Source organism: Osmerus eperlanus, chromosome 16 (assembly GCF_963692335.1).
Source record: "Osmerus eperlanus chromosome 16, fOsmEpe2.1, whole genome shotgun sequence".
Classification (NCBI taxonomy): Eukaryota; Metazoa; Chordata; class Actinopteri; order Osmeriformes; family Osmeridae; genus Osmerus; species Osmerus eperlanus.
The window spans coordinates 6,153,367-6,178,611 of record NC_085033.1 but is presented as its reverse complement, the minus strand read 5'-3'; the positions used below and the strand labels follow the sequence as shown (position 1 = coordinate 6,178,611).

Sequence of the window (25,245 nt, the reverse complement as noted above, 5' to 3'; positions counted from 1 at the left end):
TTCCTTTTTCCTTTCCAACGTTTAATGCATATGTAATTGATACAGGTCATCGTTTCTGGTAAAAACCAAATAGTAAGGTAGAAATGTCATCTTAGATGGGTCTGTATGGCACAAAAATTCAGATACGCATGAGAAATGTGCTGTGGAGATTTGCCTGTCACTTGCAGAGAGCGGAAGGTGAACGAGAGGACTCGTTTGCAGATCTCCTGCGATCCTCTATCCGTCCTGATCCCATATTCTCATTCTAACCCTCCTCTCCCTCTCTCCCCCTCTACTCTACAACTCTCCATTTCTTTTTCTCTCTCTCTCTCTCCCCCACTTTCCCTCCCTGTCTCTGTGTGTCTCTCTTTCTCCTCCTCAGAGGGGTCGTTGCATGGTCTGCTAAAGTCTCTGACCAGCGCACGCTGCAGCCCCACACAGCATCTGGAGCAGGAGCAGGCCCTGGCCAGACAGTTCGCTGAGATCCTCCACTTCACACTGCGTTTTGATGAGCTAAAGGTCTGGTGTCTTCCTACTACTATTGTGTTTGGGTTCGGCTATTTGTAATTTATTTGGTTAACTCACTCCCAAGGTCGAGATGAGGTCAACTCTCTCAACTTGCAGTTCATTGAAACAAAATAAAAAACTAAACGGAAAAGAAATACAGTACATCCGTCTTGGAAAGAAAACAGCACGTATTCCAGCTCTACTACTACTACCACATAAAACCCACCTGACTAAAATGTCCCTGTACCTTAGCATATTCACCATCCTTCCTTCTTTAAGAACTGCTGACTCCTCATCTTCCCCTCCCCCACCCTGTCCCTCCTCCAATGCATATTCAACTCACCCCTATCCTCTGAGCTACTGTGTCACTGGCACCACCTACATATGCCATGGAAATGAGACTGGGATCTTCGTTCTCTTTGAACTGCATGTTTATTAATGGTGAATCAATAGAGAGGGGAGAAAGTCCCCATGGGATCCTCTCTTCTCTTTTTAAATGATCTTACTGTACCCTTTAGAGGTCATGATTTGCATAACTCTGGTAGCGAGTAAGAGAGAGTAATAGCAAGTAGGTATGAATGAAAGGGAAAGTCAGGAACATGAAGAGATCAACCCTTTTTTCACCGTTTTCTCAATAAAAAAAACTACAGAAATGTAACACTGAAAGAAATGTAAGGTATTGGAATTATACTTTGCCAAGAGAACTGATTACATGGAGATACATCTACTATAGACTCTTATATAGACTCTTCTATAAACTCTTCATGACAATTCATCTGTTATAACCGTAATACTGCTCACATTTCCAGGCATACACTGTACATAACTTGTGTAAATGTCAAGCACAGGGTAGGAGCATGTTTTTATCAAGTTTTTTGTGGTGATTTTGTGTCTTTCCATGACAGATGACAAACCCCGCCATCCAAAATGACTTCAGCTACTATAGGAGGACACTGAGCCGAATGCGCATCAACAATGTCGCTGTGAGTACAAATTACTGATGGATTTGAAAATGATTTCTCAGAAAAACATATTTTATGCAATAAAATGCCTATAATAGTATTGTATATATTTATGCATCAACTGCCCTAACCTTAATTATTATAAGAATAAGTTGTGGTGTATCCACATCCTGAAACCTTTAGATTTATTGGTTATTTAATAGTCAAATTAAATCAATCCATTATCTTTGGGCATCGCAGGACAGTAATAAACATGACCAATGATTAAGTTCAGACCAAACAATGATTGGATGGCATTCGTACCTAATGCAATGATTGGACGGGCTACTTGTCTGTGTACCTACCTCCAGGCAGCGCGTTCATGTGTTTTGGGGGAGGGGCTTTGAAGGGAGGGGGTGGGATATTTTGGGTTGGATCCTTTTGTACTCAAGCTAAAATTGCTGGGTTCGCAAAACTCGCCCATCCCGCCTTTAGCCACCTTAAACCTCCAAGGATGATCAAAAGAGAACACCAATGAACAATGGATAAGGATGAGACAAGGGGCTCGTTGACCTTGTATCTCCCCCATTAGGAGCACTCACTGCTGGGGAATAATTCATTAAGTTCCCCAGGCTCATTACACCAACATACTGTACAGCTTCATGCATGAGGCATACAGATTGCATGCTGACTGCTTCCTTTTCTATAAAGCTTTGATATAATGAATTGCCTTCACTTAATGTAATGAGTTGGCTCAGCTGTAAATGCAGCTTTTTTTTGTCAATTTGGGAGTCCGTCTCATGTTGATTTACATTTAAATGAGCACACCAATTTAAAAAGCAGAGGCAGCAAAAGCCGAATAGATTTAATTTGCAATGCCAATGGCCTAACCTTGGGTCCTAATGCTCAAAAAAGTTCCTCCATCCTAGCTTTTGAGAACACCTGGGTTACAAACAATAGTAAAAAGTAATTCTATTTTCAGGCAGAGGAGCAGAACGAGGTCAATAATGAACTGGCCAATCGGATGTCTCTGTTCTATGCCAATGCCACGCCGATGCTGAAAACGCTAAGCGACGCCACAACAAAATTTGTCTCAGATGTGAGTGTGGAAACTTGGGAACTTGCCGGATAAAAGTTTGTTTTACATCAAACACCTCCCATGTACAGGATCCAAGAGAAAGATAGGTCATAGCTATTGACAGTACCCATAAATAAGTACATTTTGGTAACATCATACTTTAACAAGTCTCTCTGACATACATGTCCTATTCCAATGTTTTAATGTTTGCTTATATTTTTCAGAACACTGACTTACCCATTGAGAACACGACAGACTGCCTCAGTACAATGGCCAGTGTGTGTAAAGTCATGTTGGAGACACCGTGAGTTGGTTGCCTTCACTGTGTTTTGCTCACAATTTCAATCATCATTGCTGTGTCATTGCATCCTGTGTATTAAAATATAATTTTTACGAACTGTTAAATACCCCTTTTTGTCAACACAATCCTATAAACACCTTTGAATGCAGGATTCTGATAGCAGTATTATGATTGTTCACCTGGTTTGTTCACCCTGGCTACCACTGTTATGTAAATGTTGAGTGCTTACTTTTGATGTGTGTGCTTGTATATACACTGTGTGGTCAACAGGGAGTACCGTAGCCGCTTTGCCAACGAGGACACTGTGTCCTTCTGTTTGCGTGTGATGGTGGGGGTAATCATCCTTTACGACTATGTCCACCCTGCAGGAGCCTTCACCAGGTCCTCCAAGATAGACGTACGTATAAACAGGATCAAATATCGAATCACTGCTATTGTCTTTATCAGGCATTCTGACACTGTTTGGATATGCCATCTGTGGATGAAGCTTAACTGAATAAACCCACATTTTTATTAAATGTGAAAAAAGACAGTTTCATAGTCTTTCTGTGGCCAAAACCCCAAATGCATCTAGATTTAAGGCAACTTTTTGTATCTTCTAAATGATATTGTACATAGATGAAAGGATGCATCAAAGTCCTGAAGGATCAGCCTCCAAGCAGTGTGGAGGGCCTTTTAAATGCTCTCAGGTAAGAGGGCGGGAACCTTTCTTCTACAAACTAATGTCGTTATTGTGATTTTTTTGCGGGGGTAAAACTACCAATGTTACATGCATACACAATTTTTTTACTGGTCAATGTTTACATTACCTGTAGTGATAACATTGTAGATACATATAAATGGTTATGTGAAGGCAACATTATATTACAGTATAGAAACATCAGTAGCTACACAAGTAAAACAAAGTATTGGGGAGGAGGATTTTAGTAGGTGCTTAGTAGCTGAGCTTTAGGAGGTGTTTTTCCTACAGGTGTTGCTATAACACATCATACATAATGATTCATGTTAACTAAGGTAAAATGGTTACCATTTCACGTCAATAATCATAGATTTGTGTATTTGGTAACTAGTGACTTACGACTGCATACCTATTACTTACAACTCTCTTCTACACACAGGTACACAACAAAGCATTTGAATGATGAGACTACCTCCAAGCAAATAAAGAATATGCTACAAGTCAATTAACTGAAACGGTTCAGTATCAGGAGTTGTCATTATCTGACATAAGAGTTAATTAAACTGCTGTATTTTGTATAATTTCAAAAAGGCAGTCTTTTAATTAACAAAACAGACATCAGGCCTTTAGTTGACTTGCAGGTAAGTAGTAAGGCCCTAATTTTCCATAAGTCATTTCACTGGAGCAATTTGACTGTAAAATATGGTTTTGTGCATTACAAATCTATATATTCAAAATATTTTTTGTTAACTTTACTTGACATTACTCATGCAGAAAAGTTCAGAGGAACTTGTAAGTTGAAAATGCATTCACTGTCATACATGTTAAATGACAGTGTGTAATTACATATGGTTCTATATTCAGAACAGATTGCAATTCTTGCAACAGTGTGCTTATACATCAAATTACACTCCTAACAAGAGTGCTGTGAAGTGATGGTACCCATTTTCGAAAACAAATATCTCTGGACAACGACAGTTTAGTATTAATTATAACTGGAAGCACTCAACAACAAAAAAATCTTTTTATACTTGTATGATACAGTGTCAGCATTTTTTTAAATGTAAATTGATTTTTATTTTTGCAAGAGGTACAGAATGTTTGAGTTGACAAAATAAAAATAAATGTTTTTTTTTTTTTTTTGGGTTCTGTCTCATTGCTCTTTGGCCTACAGTACTGTTCAGTTTGTTCAGTATTGAATGGCTGAGTAAATGTAAGCTTTTGATTTGGAAATAGCCCAAGTGTAAGTAATATACGTATATACACTAGATAATATTTTTTTAAGCAATTTTGTAAAAATGTTGGCTATTAATGGGTAAATAAGAAGAATAGTATTACTATTCAATGTCATCTCTCTGACTAAAGTGAGAAATGTTTGCCCTAGTGTACACTACAGTCTTGGAGGTTCTACTTTCCATTTACCATCTGAGGCATGCCTCTTTTACACACACATTTAAACTATTTACCCCCACCCACATGAGTAAGACTGTGGGCTGAAATTTAGGAATGAAGAATTTCCGTTTTACACACATGTAATAAAGTCGGTTGGGAGACTCAACTCTCTCCCAAAGCACATAGAATGTGGAACAACCATTTGGCCTCCCATTGGTTCCTGCCTGTCAGCTGTTTCTCCCTTGGATTATGATCATAAAAGAAAGTGGAGGGTGATAGTTGTGTTTCCTCCTGGCTGAACCCCGGAAACACAGAGTGCGTGTGGAGTGAGTAATGCATTCCACATTCATGCGTGGCTCGGACCAGAACTGTGACAGTGAGGCGAGTTGGTTGGCAGGCTGGCTGGGAAAGGAAAGTTCATACATGCCACTGATTGTTTTGGCATCAGCAGAGAACTTAATCACTCAATTATTTTGGTGAAATTAGTTGTTTCGCCCCATCCCTAGGCCCCACTGCTGGCCACTGCGTTTAGGTAAATGTGGTACCAGCGTACAAAATGGACAGCATTTGGTGACCCATATTTTGGTTAATTCTCAAACTGAATTGAGGTTAAACCATATTGGTGACCTAATTACAATCCTATGTACCTTATTGTCACTGAATCATCATATCATGACTGCTGCCACGAGTTCCATGATTGCATCCTCATCTCCATTCTCTCCTCAGCTTTTCCACGAGCCCTCATTGTTCTCTCCTCCCTCTCTCTCCTTCTTTGATTAGGATGAGCTGCAGTATGTTTTCCTAACAGCTTTCCCATCGATTCCGGTTCCGGACTAACGTTCCCACGCTCTAAGTTCCGGCCCCTCACTGTCCCTTGGATCTTCACCCAGAATCTGTGTGCACCCAGACAAAGCCTGGATCCAAGTGTGGCTTCCTGCCAGAAACCAAACAAAATGTGTCAGCCCCAGGTCAGGGATGATATCACCACAATATGGCCTCCTTTAACGCCAGACTACTGCACAGACGGCCATTTACGTTACACATGATTGTACAATTTCTGCTGCTGTCTGCACAAACAAATAAACAAAGTAATAAAAGACATAGGCATGCATGGCCAAATAGACACCAGGGAATTCACACGCAAACACACATACTAGGCTGGGCAGGAGGCATAATATTCACTCATCCTTAAACCTTTTAATGTTATTTATCTGACAATGCACATTTTCCGATCGTGACCAGTAATTTATATTTAAATGTACCTATTTCTTCAACAAAGAAAAATATTTGACCATATAGTTACAGTATATCAAGGGAAATGTATACATCTTGACATTAATCTACATTCCGCATTAATGTTGGGGCCTTTCTATAGGCTGATTCAGATGAATGAGGATTTACCCAGAGGGAGGTTCTCAGAGGACATGAGTAGGAAACGTCTTAAAAATGTTTCTGGCATTTATCCTCATACAGAAAGTGTCCTCTCCACTTTACGTTAAATTCATATAAAGAATGTTGCAGGGGATACTAACTCCAAATTGTCCATTGAAATGCATTTCATGATGGCCACAGAAAGGTTGATATGGACTTTTCAGAGCCTCAACATTTTTTTAAAGGTTAATTCAACGAAAACCGAGCCTCGATTACAGTTTATCATATCTTTAATGAATATTGCTTTGCCTTCCCTTTTTCTTTGATTATTATCTTTTTTATTACCATGGCATACTACTCTTGCTTTCAAGAGACATCTGATTCCATTACTTGACGTACAAATAATTTACAATTACAAATTCCCAACAGACTATCTAAGAATGCTCATCTGCAAGTACACAAGGCCACTTTCACTTTAAGAATTATTTTACACAAAATGCATTTTTTTCGTGGCGTAAAGCACAAACACTTGTCAAATCATTGCACCAGCCCATAGAACATTTTAGAATGTGTTGCATCAGTATAACAGTTTCCACAAAATCTATATGTGACACTGGAGTTGTCAACTCACACCTTCCACAAATACCCCTCACAGAAATCCATCTGATCAGGGCAAATTCTTTGATAGCACAAAAGGTCCTCGTTAGTGTGAGACTGAGTGGAGAGTCAGGGTGGGACCCAACAGAGTGTGAAGAACTAGGCCAAGGCTCGTCATCCAACAGCCATCTCACACCTCCTGCTTGGCAGCAGGGGCCATGTTTAGAGGTGGTCCTCAGACACTCCTCAGAGTACCTAAAGAGTGAGCGGAGACACTGTGCCACGCTGCCTTTTCCACTTCAATCATGTCTGTTCCCTATGAGGGGAAATTAAAACCCAAAGTGGACCTTGTTTAAAATAATTAAACTACGAGGTATGAAACACTGTTCTCGATGGGAATTTTAGGAGAGATGAGGCGACTGCTCACTGTAGGCGCGTATGTCTTTGTGTGCCTGTGTGTCTGTGTGAGAGAGAGTCTGTGTGTGAATGAATGTATTTATGAGCAGTGCGTGACTGAGTGTGTGTACTGTATAGTTTGACAATTGTGTGGGACTGTTGGCACCTGCCCTTTAGCAATAAACTCCATCAATTCCAACAAGGATCTGTAAGTGGCAGCAGATGCTTGCTGTTGTCTGGGGACAGTCACACGCATGTGCTGCATGCACTATGCGCCCCCACCTCCCCCTGCCCCATCTCTAACACATCAAAAGCAGAAAATCCTCATTGACGTTCACCCAGTCTGGCACACCAACTGTAGTCTGCTACAGAGTAAGCTATTAATAGATCTGTCTGGCCAGTAGTTAGTGGATTTTACATTAGGCTCAATGACACCAAATGTGTTATAAGCTTGAGGTACTACAGAGCCTTGTGTGCAGAACCTGGATTCATTCTCCGAGCCTTGTTCCTTGTAGGGTGTGTCCACTGAGATAAACGTTGCTTTGACAATGAATTGTAAAAAGCTTTGAAATGCATAACTACATTTGATTTCTTAACAGTATGACCCAAAAATACCACTCAACAGTGGTGTGGTTCCCAGTACAGGATGCCCACCAGTTCATTGTAGACTACTGTACACCACAGGCACTCGTAAAGGGTAGAGACCCGGAGAGACTGTTCAGACACTGTAGACACCCCCTCTACATAGATCTAAGGGGACCAGCTGCCAAGGTCAGGGTTAGCTGATCCCTCCTGTATTTTCACGCCAGGACCATTAACTTAATTGCATAATCTATTGTGCCAAGAGACACTTTTTTTTTTCTTTTTTTTCTGAACATTTGATTGCAATTTTGAAGTTAGACAAACACCTCTATTGGTTAAGGTTAGGGGCTGCACTGGTGTAGTTAGGGTCGTCTTACTAACCAGGACTATTATGCATGATGGAAGAATCAGACTCTGGATGCTCTTACGTTCTACTCCTTACTCCCCGCGCCCTAGGCTCTTTCTCAACCTTTAACTACAGGGCTGCCTTGCTTGCTGCTGTGTTTGGTCTGGTACTGTATATAATTGACCAATTCATTCAGTCAACATTGGTGATCAGCATGTGGAACTTGGGTGGACAACCTTCTCACAAAATACTTCAGTACAAAAAAAGGGTGACAGGAAATGGGCATATTTGCTCCTTGCTTTTGCCCTTTGATTCAGCTGTGAGTCATGTCTGCACACTCTCATGAATAAAGAAGTGTATGAAAAGCAGATGTGAAACTCACTCAGTAAAGCCCACATGGAGCAGTGCTTCACTAGTGCAGGCTGATTCACAGGGTAGACCACTTCCTGTTTTAGTATGTGGTCCAAATGAGACAGTAAGAGGAAGTTTGTCATCCAAAGGCAAATAAATAAACACACTGTAGAGCAAAACAAAAACTGTAGAGTCCCATAGTGTGCACGCACAATATCTATAGATGGGTCTTTGGGTCATCTCAAATTAAGCATTAAGATACAATAAATTCACAGTTTGCCGGTTTACATCAACATGTTTGATACAGCTTTAAGATTGAAATTTATGTTCAGAAACTTCTGTCATTCAGCTTGCAAACATCATGTATAGCTTAGAATGCCATTTTGCTGTCATTCGTGGCACTTGGATAACAATGCGCAGCATGCTTGTCTACTCACTATTCTTCTCCATGCTGTATATGACCAGCATTTCCAAAAGCTTTATTTCTTTGAATGATGTGAGGACATTGCTGCCAGTGCATAAGGAATTTGTCGTCATTTCTTTGAAATATTTCCAATAGAAACAGTATACACTCCCTCTTCCCAGACAGACCAGACCCTCCCTGATACTGTGGCACAATGCACTCAAATTAAATTCAATTAAAGCATGTGGGAACAGATACGTTTCCAACCAGTTGGTTCAGAGCAGGGTTTTTTCAGGATAACCATGGAAGCAAATGTACAGTGACATAATGATAAAACCAAGGACTGCTCTGGAGTCTGGTTATCATGGCAGCTGTTGTCTTGTAATCATATTACTGTAATCAGGCACAAGACCTGGCACTGGTAATAATATTATGGTACAGTCATAACTGGGGCCAATATCTCAGCCTGAAATGTCATTGCCCCCTATAATGAATCAAGCATGCACTGCAGACGGGATTGTTTTTTTTTGCTTCTACAATACAGTGGTAGATTTAGTGTGTTCTTCTGCCATATTCCCGTCTCCAGAACGGATTACTTGTGGAGAAAGGTAGAGATTGTTTGGGAGCCTCTAGATGGCTGAGGAATAGGCAGACACAGCCATGGTTGCTGGTTTATATTGAAGTGTTCTTTTTCTTGATGCAACTAGTTGTGTAATTTTTCCTTTGTTATGTTCAGTGGTTGGTTTGGCTGTTCAGGTTTACACAACCTTTTTCTAAGAGACATGATGACATGATGCAGGTTTTGTGTGGATGTATGTATAATAAAATGCACATATTAGCCCACATTCAAGATCACATTGTTAAATCCTTAACAAAACAATTTTAAGACAAAATAATGAGAAATAACATTAAAAAGTGTTTCAAAGTCTTGTGTGAATGTGATGTTCCTGCAGGTGGAGCAGTGGTATCAGATAATGCTTGAGGCCTCTGGCCAGGACATACAGCTGGTCCCCTCAGAATTTCCAAAGCTAGATAGACCATCTCTGCCACAGGGGTGTCTGCACTGCAGGGTTCTATTCATCCTCTTGTATTGATTCTGCTTAGTTCTCATGTACAGTACAGTAGGAGTTTCAACCTGCCTGTTCAATTAAATAAAGACTAATCTTTTTGAATACAAGAGTTTATTTCTGTGAATACTAATATTCTTTCCAATCTATTTAACCTTTAGGTAAACCCCAGCATTTACAGACCTATCCTATCTTACTTACCCAATAAGTTCAATTGGTAAAAAAAAAAGAAGCAGTATGTGTGGCTGTTCTTTTTGAATGCGTACAGAAAAGAAAAATGTACTTTCTCCTGGATTCTTCCACCTTCCAAATCAATTCACATCAACCCTTTTTTACCTCTACTATTAACATTTATATGGCTCTTTGTTCTTTATAGTCAAATTACTGATGGGGCCCTTAAGCTGCAAGCAATGCAAATATTACTGCAGATAAAGAAAGGCCTTTCAAATATTAATATCAAGATTTTTACAGCTTCCTATAAATTGCCTTTTATGTGCAGACATAAATGGTTACAATCCTACACTATTTAGGGTCACTGGAATGTGTAGCGCGAAGGGGGATTCATCTTAAACTTATTTAGACTTAAACTTGAATATTTATTTAGTTCAGTCAAGACAATCACGTATTAGATTTGAGCATTTATTGTTACATGACATGGACATGTAGATTAACTTTGGCGGAGTGGATGATCTAAGGGAAGCACTCCCTGCCTCCTCGATGCAACACATACATACATGACATATGAGGCAGGGAGCAGTAGAGATATAATCCCCCTGGTGGAGAGAACATACAGACAGCATGGGGGAGAAGGGGATGGTGGAGGGTGGCAGCAGCACGGATCATGCAACAAATGGGCTGAGTGTGTGCGTGTGTGTGCGTATCCGCGCGTCTTTTAAAGACGACTTATCGGACGTGGCCTAATGGATATGCGCTGCTAACATGGGTGTGGTAGTGGGCGGAGGAAAGGAAGGTGGAGTAAGATGCCTTACGTCCCTGATAAATGGATGACGCGCGCTGCCCGATTGCCCTGCCTGAACTAGCTGCGGTTATTTATTTTTGAGTTCTTAACCATAGTGTATAGCTGTGGAAGTTATGGAGAAGCAAAATGGCAATCAGAAAGGAAAGTGTTGGAGCCATCAGTCTTTTCACGCATTAGTTTGTCTGGGTCGACATGTAATACATCAATTATGCTAAATTATGTTGAAAAAATTTTAGAAAATTCAATTGTGCATGACATTTTTGGTGAATCTGCAAGTTTCCATTTTTATAAGCCACACTACTATAGTTTTGTGGATGTACTATCTGTATATGGTAACTATACTCACAGAAGTGCAAAAAATGAGAAATGGTAAAAAAAATACAAGTAACACAGATGGATAGCGAAGATATAGCTCAGTCCCAGTCTCTGTCTCTTGGGAAACAAGCAAAGGATGGGTATTGATTTGAAAGGGAAGAATGAGGTTTAATATAAGGTAATCACTTTGGCATTATCTGATCATAAATTGCCTCATTCAAGACACCTCCTGAAAAAATGTGACATGGCAGTAGTCTTAGTCCAAAAAAAAGAAATTATTTTAACCGGAAACCGACACTTCCTTTTTTAACTTTAACCAGAGGTCATGTTTAATTATTCAACAGTGAATCTTGAAAACAGTAGGTTCTGAAGGCAGCATTCAGGCTTGCAGCAGAACTAAAATCAACAAACGCCCTAATTGCTTTTAAATGTCCATCTCCTAAGGCATTGACATTTGTTCAGTGTGTGTGTGTGTGATTCAGATGTGCAAACATGTGTACTATTTCAGATATACCCATGTCAATACAACAAACACATATTTGTATAGAAGAACTTCTAGTTCCTGGGTCCCAACAGTGCAAAAGAGGAAATAAGGCTTATTTGACAACAAATGCCTCCAGCATAATGACAAAGCAGTGTGTGAGCCCACACAAACCACACACACACACACACACACAAACACTAACTGACAGGTGAAGCGAGGGTGGGAGGTATAGTCATGGATCAGTTCCCTTTCTTTAGTTCGTGCAAATTACCTTGAAACACAATATTAACTCTTCCTGCACCCTGCCTCCACTTCAACACATATATAAGGAGTATAAGTTTATAATGCACGTCTTTGTCTAATAAGGATATTGTGAGACACCATTGTCACAGGACAATAGTATTTCTTTCCATATAATTGACTGTTCGTTTCTTATACTTGATATATGTAAAACTATACTACTGTAGGCATCTGATACTACTGTAATGCCTTGATATGTAAGCCTACTGAATGACTGAATTACACTTTTACTGCTAAACAACCACAAATATTTTACACACTACCCCAGCCAAACTGTCTCCCCCTTCTCACCCACTAGAAATCAAAGACGTTAGTTCATGTTTGTTCCAGCAGCTCTGAGGCAGGGTTCAATTTTCCTTGTAAATCAGTTAAGGTTTCCCCTTTTAAATATCTCCCTCTCTTTCCCCCTCCTCTCCTCCACTCACAGCCAGAGGACTCCCTACAGATGATAGATTGTCCTGACAGAGAGAGACGGTCACTTGCACAAGGCTCCAGCTTACACTCCTCTGACCCGTTCAGTTCCTCTCCCCCTTACTCTGTCTCTCCCAAGTCCCACAGGGGACATCCTGTGGCTGCACAGCCTCGCAGGCCGGCCCCACTGACACGTGGGTAAATAAGCAAGGTGGTGGGCTCGGCGTCTCACCAGAGGACAATAAGGGATTTCTCCTACGCTGCAACAAAGACCGTATTGATGCTTGAGGCCTAAACTCAAAATGGAGGGGGGGGGGGGTGCTTGAGAGGGAAGAAGGGGATAAAGTGTATGTGTTTGGAGAGCTGGAATTCAGTAGCGCCGTTTCTCGTCCTCGTATGCTTGTTTAAGATAAAGGGGATGGGGGCAGCAGGGTGTCCATTTGACTAGTGGTTATCAGGCCCATTGTGCAGTACTGTAGCTATTGAAACTAAAAGGGGAGTCTTGGTGAGTGGGGGCATTTATGCATGCATTAAAGAAGGTATGTCAAAGTGAACGTGTGTGTGTGTGTGTGTGGTGGGGACACTTTTAGTCTGTAGTTTCCAATGAAACAGTCGCACTTGTGGGACAGCCCCATTATTTGTTTTCGGAAAGATGTTAACCTTAGGCTGGGTGGGAGAGTGTCATGCTGGAACTGTCAATTAAGCAGGGAAATCCCCTTTATTTCATGCTGACAGAAACTGCTCGAAGGCGGTGGTGATCTGCATCTTGAGATTGCAAGACATCATTTAACCATAGCTGTTCAATTTCAAATTTTGGAGCGGCCCGCTACTTTCCAGCAAATTATGTTCCAGTAATCCTGTTCCATCCAATCGCCTTCGGTGAGGTGGGCCTTCCTCCTTGGCTCATTTTGTGAAACCCCTGTCAATCAAAATTGAGCAAACTTGGGCTTTTTCACATTTGAATTTATTTCAAATTTTATTTAGATCAAAAATCTTACCTTTTGCAGATTTTAGGTTTGCCGTTTTGGACTGTACAGACTCCACACAGATGACAGTTTCTGACCACACTCGTCATTAGCTTTAATGGTTGCTTAGAGTAGATCTTTCCAGAGACATTGGTGCCTTAAAATTGTGGCAGTCCTGAATAGTGTGAATCTGAATAATTACTACTCCCAAATACTTTTTATACAACTATATATTGATATTATAAATTATATATTGATATTACAGTACAAGCAGAAGCTTTTATGGATGCCTTCACTTAAGTATTACATTATTAATGAATGGCCCACAGCTTCAGCAAACACGATAATGCAGACTATAATACCGACCCTACTGTGCAGGGCCCTAAGTTACAGTACATAGTTTAGCACATGTACAGTAGTTGGAACCTTTACTCAATATTGTGTTTTGTGTCCGTTACTAAGCACAATAACTTTTGAATATTATGTTACAGCAGTTATTGAGCAGTTAACTCTTGCATTTATAGAAAAATAACAGTCTCATGATCTCCTAGGATTCTACAGTTAAAAAGGCTATAATGCAACACTATGTCAGCACCATGCAGAATTTGATGATTCTCATTACAATGGGAGGTCGAAAATATAGAATGGGTACATGGTTTTGAGACCGTAAACTGCAGAGTCTTTAACTGTGACATTGTTTACAATTAGTGTTCATTGACCGCTTGTGACATTGCTTTCGATTACATGCAGAAGATCCACACACATTCAAGTTCTGAATTCTTTGGGTAGTTTGTGTATATGCCATAGGTTTACAATCAAAAATACATTTCATTTGAGGTTTTCTGTAAAATTATAACAAGCTACGTGACCTTTTTTTGACTTGGAAAGAGGTCTGTGGCTGAGTTTCTATGGTTGTAGTCTTAACAATCCACCCAGTGGTTAACTACTCCCTGACTGTGTCATACAGTTTACACTGTACAGTACATTACTGCTCTCTTCACCACAGCCCCACACACCGTTTTTATGTTTCCAGATGTTGCCACCAACAGTGCTTAGTCTGAAGTGCCACACACACCCAACCACACCTCTTTCTATCTTGTTAACTTATGATCATGTTGACAAACATGCAATCATATGGTTTATTATCAGCATGACACATTATGGTGGACTTGATGACCAGGATCCTCATCTAGTCACACTTCTCTGATTTAGTGTGTTGGGCAATATCTATTTTGGGGTTAGTTTCTGCACATTAGTTTAGATTTCCTTTGAAATCAGCTTTTTCGTTTTGGATTCAGTTTTCAATTTCATTTCAGTCATATTACGTAATCCCAATTTATGCATTTGCACATAGTTTAAAATAATATAATAAAACAAGTCTACTTCTCTCCCTTGTTTAGATGTACTGTTTGGACACTTCAACTGGAATTACTGTGTGCGGTTTAGATTAGATTTACTAGTTAGGGAAATAATACCGGTATCTGAGGAACTATAATGTGAATTACGTGTGTAAATCATATTACATTATTTATTAAATACATTTTGATGTATGTGGGTTTAACTGGGAATTGATTTGATGTTAATATTACATTCCATATTTGGTGGAATGTAATATTAATGTATCATATAAACGGTGATATATCAATTAATCTAATTAATCTAAATCTACTGACTAATTACTTGACTCTAGTATACTATGAATTCGAAAAACACTCAGTTGTTTGCACGGGTTAAATAATCTGTGCTATAGTGAGTTCTGTGATGACATTCTTTACTGATCTGTTCTGATCTCTCTTGAGTCTTTAACCACATCCATGCCATTGTCTTCCAGCAACAAGGAACAAGCTGATGATAGGATTAAGAAAAAATGCACATTCACTGTTCACATAAGTCACCTGTATTTCAAACAACTGCAGATAAAGATCCTTTGATCTTTTACAAGTTTTTTTTATTGTTCCCATAAACCAAAGGTCTTCAAACATAACCCACTTCCCATACCCAAACACCATAAAGGGCCATGTTATAATATGATTCAATAATACTGGTTTTATTTAATCCTATTCGCTTTTATCCTCCTTTACTGTATAAATGTGATCAATGGTCAATGTTAAAATTGTAAACATTTTTTATGCTCTTTTGTCCCACCACAGACGATCCATACAGATTCACAGTTACTAAAGGTTATACTGAAGTAAAAATCTGGGAGGAAAAAAGAACACTATTGACTACTATTGTCTACTGCCCTTCACCTGAAAACTGCCTTTCACCTGAAAACAAAATCTGTGCATTGTATGACAATATTGCTTTATACTTCCATTCAATACTGTTCAAAATTACTGTTAAGTATGCAAGGTGTCATTTGCCACCACTAAATCATGTTGATTTTATTCCTTACATTTGACAACATTAACACAGAGTCTATGTCCTCATACTTCAGAGAAGTGTCACTGTTTGTTTTATAGATTTATTCTCGCACTCCTTTTTCAGCCCTCTTAAACCAACAGTTGGTCTCACAGCACGTCATGACATGTTCTTCACTTTCACTGGTAACTTCTTCCCTGCAGCTCTATAAAATAGTATGTTTGTTCTTTGTCTGGGTCCTCTGAAGAGATTCTCTCATAAAATAAGAATAAGGATGCATACAAGTCTAAACTGGAAACTTGAAATTAGAAAAAGCTTAAGCTAAATCTTCATTAAGAACATGAGTCATTTCCAAGCTCTGTTTGAACATGCTTGTAGGTACTTATCCATTCCCTTCGAACAATGTGAAGTAGGGAGCTGAGAGCCCCACCTTTGCATGTTATGGTTGCCTCATCAAAGAAGTGAAACGTTTTCTGAGCGTGGGTGACATGTGTACCCGTGTCAAAAGGTGTGTGTGTAAAAAAACAACAACTAGGAAATAGACTTGGAGATTAGGTGTTAACGTGCATGTGCATTTTTCTATGAGAAGTTACGTAGAAACTGTGAGCATAGGTACCCAATTGAGCAAGCACAGAAGGTTGAAGCATTAAGCTTATCTTTACGGCTGGTGTGTGTGAGCGGCGGATATGATCTCCACTGAAGTCCTTTATTATCCTGACACTGATTTGTGACTCCCTTTCAGTCGGAGACAGAGGCTCAATGGCTGGCCACCTAGGGCCTCTGGCCTAATATCAAATGAATGAGTTTCCTCCACAGCTAAAAGTGAGGTATTACTGGAAAAGTGCTCATTCTGAAACCAAACTGTGATAGTGACAGGTGTGCCCACGCTGACATTTATGAGCCCAGAGGCCAATTCCTTTTTGGAGGTTTAAAGTTAACAAGTTTTCACTTCTTTCTCATTGTTGAAACATATCACTGTAGGTTTGGTAGAAAGGTTGTAGAACAGCATGTGAAACAGGTGTTGGGAGCATGTGCATTTGACCTTTCTCTCCCCCCCACAGACTGGTCGGGACAATGGTTTTAGCAGCTTATCATGCAATTGATCTAAAATCCTTGACTTGTCTTGCCGTGTTAAAGATGATTTTAACACAACTGATGAACCTACATGCTACACTTAACACCAATAACGATGTTATATGTCAATATATAACTATTCTTATTTTTATTACAAATGTGTAAATCACATTTGGATACAACCTTATGAACCATGTCAAGTCTGTTCAACTCAAATCAGCTGACTGTCCACTGCCATGCACTGTAAAGAATATGGATAACTACTGTACGTACAGAGTAGTAAGAACACTGGTATTTTTAAGTAAAAGGAGTAATAGCAAGAGTGCACCAATTACACTATGCATTGTAGGTAAGTAACTGCAGTTGAATTATTCAATACCAAGGACATGTGCCACCAACTGCCCCCAAGTGTGGACCTGAATAGCCTAATGACCCAATGTGCTGTTTTACTGCTCTCTCACTCTCCCTTCTACCCTCCACTCATCAGCTTCCTTGTCAAGCTGCCATTCTCATCTTAGTTGCCATATGCTGCAAAAGTAAACAAACAAATGGCTCTTGGTGCTACAGTAGGATTTCCCTATAATTGAGGATTCCTGGAGAAGACAAAGCTCAGCCTCAAGGATTATAAAATACATTGTAAAACATGTCTAAGAATCTGTGCCAAGCTAAGCCTTCTTGGAAATGGAAAACAAACTTGAACTAATGGCACCTGTGTTACAAACATGAACAACACCATGTTATAGCTAAGAACTCTGAATGACACTCCACTGGTACTGAACTGTCTATGTTGCTAAAAAAAAGTCTCAGAGGGCCTTCTTAGCTTACGCAACAAATGTATGAAAGGGAAAGAAAATCCACTGAAAAGATCTTCCCAATTGTACCATCAACCTTTCAAAACAGAATTCCCAATAGACTAATTCCAATTTGCTAGGTTGTAGCCAGTCAAGGAGAATGGGAGAATCAGCCATAAGCAATGTTTGGAAGCCATTGTGTGGTTGTCTGTGAGAGTAAAATAAGTCATTTTTTAAATGCAATTTTCAAATGACACATTACATGATATTATTGAGCATTGGGGTTGCAGATGTGGAGGAGTTTGTCTGGTGTGCATTTTGATTGGGCAACTATGGAAGCTGATAGGGTTGAAGGACAAAGTAGCTAACATCATACGTCAATGTGACAAGCAGCAAGAGTTATTGGCATGAAACATTTCAGCAGAATTGGGTAAACTGTGCACAAACAACATCCCGTGGGACTTGGGAAATGATTTCTCCTGTGACATGAAGGCAATGCATCATTCAAGCTTGGTTCAATGTCAATGGTTAAATGATATTTGAAATAAATTTCCAAACAACAGCTCAAAAGGCTATTTTAAGGGACAGGCAAGTGATTGTATAAAATGTCTCACATCCCACATAAATCAATGTGTGTCTGCGAGTCTGCGTGATTGCATACAACTATTGGTCTGATAATGTAGTATAAATAATGCTTGTGTGTGTACTGTAGGTATGGCACATGTAAAGTATGTCCCTAATAAGGTTTTGAACTTGGGCACCGTCCTGCTGTCTTTTTGACCCCTGACTGGTAGTGTAGGTATCATACACAAGCATGACCTCTGGAGTTTACTGCTACTGCTGCCTAGCACAGATCTCTCTGACCCAGACATGCGTGTCCCTCGGGGCTGGTAAGGCTAGCACTCAACCTCCAGGTTCTACCCCACGTGTTCCTCAGCCAAGATTGAAGCCGTAAACAGATATCTTGCCTCCCCTCCTTTTTCTTCAAAAACATGAAAGAGCAAGGAGTTGTCTGAGTGGAGCAGAGTGGGTTCAAAGGAGAAACTGGAATAGGAGACAGTTGTGGTTGAAGAGATAAGGTGACAGAGAATTTGGGGGTGAGGTTAGAGAGGCTGGAGGGTTCATGAGTGGCATTCAGGCCCAATTGGGTGTTACAAGTCATAGTTTGATTCTGGATGACATTACATTTACTACAAGAGTTGTAATAAAGCGTGGGTTGTCATAAAAATGTGTTGACCCACAGTTAACCCCTTATGGGGGTTGAATTCTTATTACATGTGCTATGGGCATAAACTTTTTCTGTTTTAAGTGTTGCACGTGAACAGGTATTGGGTATCAACAGCATGCAAAAGCCAGCCAGCAAATTTATAGTTTGAGACACCTGAGAAGCTCTCTCGTGTAATGCTGTCAACCACTCCCCCTTACTCTGATTCATGGCATTCACTCACTCACTATCACCGGAAATGTAATGCAGTGTGACACCAAGGAAGCAGGTTCACAGTTAAAAGGCTTACACTACATTCAATATGGAAATCTCCGGGCAGATTCTGATGACCGTGTGTGTTTTTGTTTACTTTGCCTACTTGTCTTCACCTCATTTCTTTGTTGTATGTACTGTAAACCTAAACCCCAAACCCTTGAGCAAATGTAAACACTGGAAGGTAAAATCGTAATTCATTTACTGGAGAACATACTGTACAATATGGCCGTAGTCCTGTACAAACACAAAAAAGTGTGAAGAATGTATACTTGAACACAGATACATTCATGTACCCCCTGCCGCAGTGAAGAAGACAAACGCATGCATTGCTGCAGCAAAAACTCACAGAATTCTCCTTTTGTAGGGTTAAACAAAACCATACACATACCATTTAACACAATGAGTACCCATATAAGGAGTTTCCTTCCTCTACCAACTGTAGCGACTGTTGTCTTGGTGCCAGTCTCCACGCCTCCAATGTTGGACCGATGCCAGGAGAGGGCAGGAAATCATTCATCTGTTTTGGCGATAAGGCACGACAGCATCTTGGGTACACAAAGAACAAAGCCCAGCTGTCAACATGGTTTCCTATCCCTGCCCCCCATATAAACCTTATCAGCCGTCCTAGAGAAAGTGGTACAGAGAACACTTATCAGCGTACACAATGCAGGTGGAGTGCTAAAGTTCGCTAAGGTTCAATTCACCGCCAAAGGTACATGGTTAAGATAGTGCAGGTGGAGATAAAGTATGGTTTCAGGTGGAGATCAAGTATGGTTTCAATTCCTTTCCATCATTTCCTTTCGTTATAAAAAGATTAACAGACTTTCTACTGTGGCTAGTTTGGAGCTTGGGAAGTCAAGTATGGTGTTGCCCTGTTGGGTTGCTCCTGCATGTGAGGGAAATGATGGGATACACTTCACCTAGGATCATGGTATCTTACTATGAAGTTTTATTATTCATCCTAAGCTTACTGTGTCAACCTCAAGCTGCACTTGCAGGGCAGTTGTTTAGGTGGCAGTACATACCACGGCTCATTCAAACGCATCCATCACACCACACCTGTTCTTAACAGTTACATTGCCAACCAATGACAGTGGATTTCAGCAACACAACCAACCATGTGGTATGTGTTCTCCTCTTTAAAAAAAAAGGTTTAAGGACCATTCACGTGAGACGGACGGAACGAGAGAGCTTTCTTAGCTCTCATGCACAGCTGCGAGTTTGCCAAGTAGACCAGGAAGTAATGCTGTGAAAGACGTTTTAGCATTGCTAATGCCAAATGTTACTTCCTCTGAAGGCGTCTGTAGTGCCATGCAACAGCCTTTTTGTTAAGAACAACACCCAAAGTTTCTCTCACAATGCACACACACACACACACACCCTTCTTGTGTTGTGTCACGTGTGCTAACTACAGTATACTCTCCCTTCTGCTCACCCTCCTCCTCGTGACCCTCCAGCTACTGATGCTAATTGTTTGCAGGCCCCCAACACAGAAAATAATGATTCATTCCAGTCTTAATCTTAACCAGAGTCAGAACTCCTAACCGCTCTCGCAGTGTTTTAATTGAAAATGGAACGCAATGTATCACAAACTGTTTCACTGTGTATTGGAGTTGCAAGGAAAACATTCAATGTCACAATTATGCAAGGAATTTGTGAGTTGATAGAATTTTATAAATATAAACTTTACCTAGAATATTCTGAAAGTAGAAAAGATTTTTTTTTACTAGCATTTGTACTTGTATTAACAACATCCCACATTGTCACAAACATAACTGACAATTACATTTTATATATAGGTATGCAGTCCCCGGCATGGGCCTCTTTGCCCAATGGCGCCCTAGGCGTCCCACCGTGTGACACAAGTCTCGGACGTTCACCCATGTGTGACAACAGTCACTGTCATCACTGGAAGTCACCTGTCCACTCTCACAGCTCAACACATTTCTAGAGTTCCGCAGAGGTCATCAGTGTCCATTGATGGCCCTCTGTTCCTGTCACGGGACTGACGGGAACTACCAAGGCCACCACTCTCTCCCTGCCTCACTTTGTTGACTCAAAAACTAAATCCAGATGATCTAAACCGTGATTGGGCCCAATTATAGATCATTTTCTCAAAGAAATATCTTGGTGACCTTCTATGATTCAGAAATGTTGGCAGCAACACAGATGGTCTGTATTATAAGCATATAACTACTGCTGTTTAACTAACCCATCAAAAAATGAACAAATGACAGTATTGCTGTTGATCCATGCATTTTTTTCGAAGCAACCACAGCCTGAAACTCTTCCTACAGAATGTGTTAGAGAAATTGGGGTTGTTAAATCCTTGTTGTGTGTTCCTCCTCAACAACAACAAAAAAGCCTGGCCTCTCACAGTTGAACTTCTGTAACTCTTCCTCCTTGCCTTCAAATCTCAATTTGCACTAATATCACCATCTAATACCACACTATTGACACCTACATTTGATGTTTGCCTAGGCCGAATATTCATCTACTTTTGACTGCTTCTGCTAAAGCTAAATCAAACTTCTGTCATGTTTGACCATCAGTATTAAACTATTGAATGAATTGTGCTACTTACGTTTTTTAATTCCTTAAGCACTTCAATTCGAACCATCTTCAATCATGGCTGAAAAAAATATGACGTTTGTGGTCACTTGGCCCCAGTCTCTCAACTCTATCTGTGTCATGTCAAACTATAGGCCTTCTTCTACAAAATTGGATTTACAACCAAGGAAGCACTTGGAAGTGGTGCAAATCCAGACCTCATGCCTTCTTTGCTCATTGTCCTATTTGCTCGGCCAGTAGCTTGCCATTTTTCACTATTAGAAATATGCTAGGGATTATAGGTAAGTGAAGGTGCCAAAGAGCGAGGGGGCCTCTCGTTTCATCTTGACACTTGCAAAGCACCTTCAGTGCCTGTCCCCACCGCTGTGCCTTGGAGGCAATGCAAGTGATCGTTAAATGGCCAAGTGTTACCATTTATGAGGAAACTATGACACTTGACCTCAATTTAAGATACATTTAGTCCCCTCTTAAAACAAGCCACATGTTAAGAAGAAACCCCTCCGATAGGGCTGCTTTGAGGGTTATAATTGTTATTTGCCATTTATATTGAAGACTAAAGTAAATTTTTCTCTCCTTTGGCAAGGGTCTAATTAATTTTGAGGTCCTTTATTGGATGTGGTGTGAAATTGCACTAAAAGTAGTTAATGTCATTGAAGAGATAAGGTCATTTGAGCCATCAACTTTGGCCTTAGATGTTGCTTATAGAGCTAAAATTATTAATGACGTTACCTGCATAGCAGTCCCATAGGACTGATGAACCCTGTCATAACTCATGAAGGAGCTCAGAAAGAAAGCCACACTCAATTAACTATTCACATTTCCAATTTCATCATCACATGCGACAGTTCATGACAGTTAAGATGGCTAAAATCAAAAATGACTATTGCTATAAAATGATGTCATTGTTAACTTACTAAATGTTTGATGCAGTGATAGGAGGTTGAAGTAATGGATAGATGATGAGCAGTTCAGAGTGATGCAATTCCAGCACTGTTCCCCATTGAAGACATGAAATATGTATTTACAAGTGCATACCTAAAATATATTTAAATATTTCATGAATCTGAAATATTGACCCAGTTGTATTTGTGTACTCCTGCCTTAAATATCAGGTATATGGCTTTCTTAAATCATCTTGAAAATGTCCACCTTACATAACAGACAATGGTAGGAAATATGCCTACAAATAGTCATAATTTTACTTTTAACAAATTGGTTTTCCACTCAAACTATTTTATCTCTTTTCATGTATTGTTTTCCCTCCTTTCATCTTGGTGATAGGATGCACATTCAGAATGAGTGCAGTTTACAGGAGAGGATGAGAGAACAATGTTGCATCTTCTTGTGACCCAGACTGAAAATAAAAGCCACAGTCTAGTGACTGATTACAGATTCACTGAGAAGGAATAATATTGGTCCATTTCATTATTTGAAAAATGCCTCCTCTCCTAAATCACCATTGACTAATTAACTACAAAATCTGCATAATTGTCATGAATTTACACATTCACAGTGCTTGATGGCCCAATACTGGAGGAGGTGAGCGAAGTTACCTTCAAACTGTAGACAAACGCAACAATACAGGTTGCTGAGACAGACTGGGGGGGGCTTTTTTTTACCTTCAAGATTAGCCTAATCAGGTGTTTAGTGTGTGACACACTCATGACAAAGTAATCCATTGTTGAAAAAGTGATATTTCAATATTTTCCTTTTTTTTTTTTTTTTCATTCCATTATATAATGAATTGCCAGGTATGTCCAGTAGGTCTGTAGTACCAATATGAAGTTACAACAGTGCCTTGTTTGCACCAATTGCTGTAACATCCTACAGATGTCAGCCACAAGGATCTATTTTGTTTCTTTCTGGAGTGCAGCAAGTCTGACAGCAATGCAGTCTACCTCAGACAGGGCCATATCAAAACACCTCATCTACATCCAATTCTGTGCCTTGAAGAAAGTGTGCATTCAGAACCCACCATCTGATCCCAGCACGGTTCTTGAGCAACAAAATTACAAAACTCCAGAAATATAACTTTAAAAAAAGTATTATACACATTTTTATTCACATTTCTGTGGCTCGTGCTTGTTCACTGTTTAATGTTAACATTACATCCATCTAATGGTTAAAACATGACCATGCATCTCAACGAAGATCAAAAATGAAATTGTTGATAAAATATTAACTATTAAACACAGTTGCGTGTAATCCTCAACAACCTCAAACATGAGGTTGTTGAACTATGGTTAAATCAGGAGTTGACTATAGAGTCAACAAAAAATGGCAGTAGCAGAAAGAAGGGTCACTAACTACTTAACCCCAAAGAGCCATGATCCTTCACCCAGAGACAAGGTATAGCAGAAAAAACAACATGGGTTGTAGAAGGAGCAAAGGGATCAATGAACACAGCCAGTCGATTGTGTATAAAAATGTCCAACTGTTCAAATGATAAAATAAAGGCCATTCTTTCTTCATGCTGTTTCAATGTAGTAGCTATCATTTGAGTTAAACCCACACACGTAGTTTGAATGTGTATATTGTGACAAAATCTCAGTTGTTGCCACCATTACTTACTACATATGTTATATGTGAAATAACAAATGTTTTATAAAAAAAAAACTTGTTCTTGTTTTTTCTTTGTCTTTAACAAAGAATTTAACATTGTAAAGAGGAACAAAAACAAGGTTTTGAACAATCATAAACCCAGATTGACTCCAATGGCTTTTAGAGTCTGGTTGTGATCCTAACAGCCTGCAAGCCTTACATAATTCATGTTAATCAGTTAACCTACGGCCTCTGCATCCTATCAATGACCATGTTTGACATGTCAAAGATACTGTTACTGATAGACCGAAGCAATAAAGAAGCTGAAGGGGAAAAAGACTGGGCCGTGTATCGATGAAGCCATGTTAGCCTAAAACAGAAGTCCCATTGGCACAGTTTGAGGTCAAATAAAATACAATTACAATCAGTTCCACAGAGTCAGGGAATGAATGAAGAGGTTGTTTAAAACAGAAAGGTGTGCTTGTGTTGTACTGTGTCAACGATTAAGTGTAATTTACTTACCGCTTCTTTAATGGAGCTTCTCATGTCAACTTTAAACAGTCCCCATGGACGTAACTTCGTCTGGCTATCTTCCAGACAGAGTTGGATAGATTTGATCATAAAGGGATAATAAAAACCATGCTCACACTGTCTCAACAGTAGTCGCTTCATTTGCAACTGGTTATGAGCAACTTAGGAACAACGCCTCAATCCAAAGACTCTAATCAAAGTTGTTCAAATTAATGTCTTCATATTTTTACAGATATTCCATTCACACGGATAAAGGACTTTTGTCTTGTGACAGTGCATAAGCCACCTTCTGTGTAAAGTCCAATACTGTATCTGCCCTTCCCTCCAACCTTAATGTCGTTCAAGTACTTCTTTCTAATAGAAGTGAAGTTACACATGTCACAGCCGTGCCCCCTTGTTTGTTTGATTTTGCCCTGTGTCGGTCATTGTCTTCACCTGTGTCTCGTTGAGTG

At 39.8% G+C, this 25,245-nt stretch overlaps 1 protein-coding gene and 1 long non-coding RNA gene across 2 annotated transcripts in view; one reads left to right on the top strand and one right to left on the bottom strand.

Moving 5' to 3' along the window:
* Window positions 1–4,624, top strand: part of fam49ba (family with sequence similarity 49 member Ba) — a 17,212-nt gene extending 12,588 nt beyond the window's left edge. Inside the window, exons 5-11 of the mRNA XM_062481653.1 lie at window positions 362–498; window positions 1,392–1,469; window positions 2,410–2,526; window positions 2,730–2,809; window positions 3,077–3,203; window positions 3,425–3,495; window positions 3,925–4,624. Of these exons, the coding sequence (XP_062337637.1) occupies window positions 362–498; window positions 1,392–1,469; window positions 2,410–2,526; window positions 2,730–2,809; window positions 3,077–3,203; window positions 3,425–3,495; window positions 3,925–3,994 (680 nt within the window). The 3' untranslated portion in view covers window positions 3,995–4,624. The remainder of the gene's footprint in view (window positions 1–361; window positions 499–1,391; window positions 1,470–2,409; window positions 2,527–2,729; window positions 2,810–3,076; window positions 3,204–3,424; window positions 3,496–3,924) is intronic.
* On the bottom strand, window positions 4,600–25,245 carry LOC134036643 (uncharacterized). Its single transcript, XR_009932428.1, has 3 exons — window positions 24,785–25,245; window positions 19,539–19,695; window positions 4,600–5,811 (listed from the first exon to the last, which is right to left on the bottom strand). It is a non-coding gene; the product is annotated as an uncharacterized LOC134036643 (long non-coding RNA).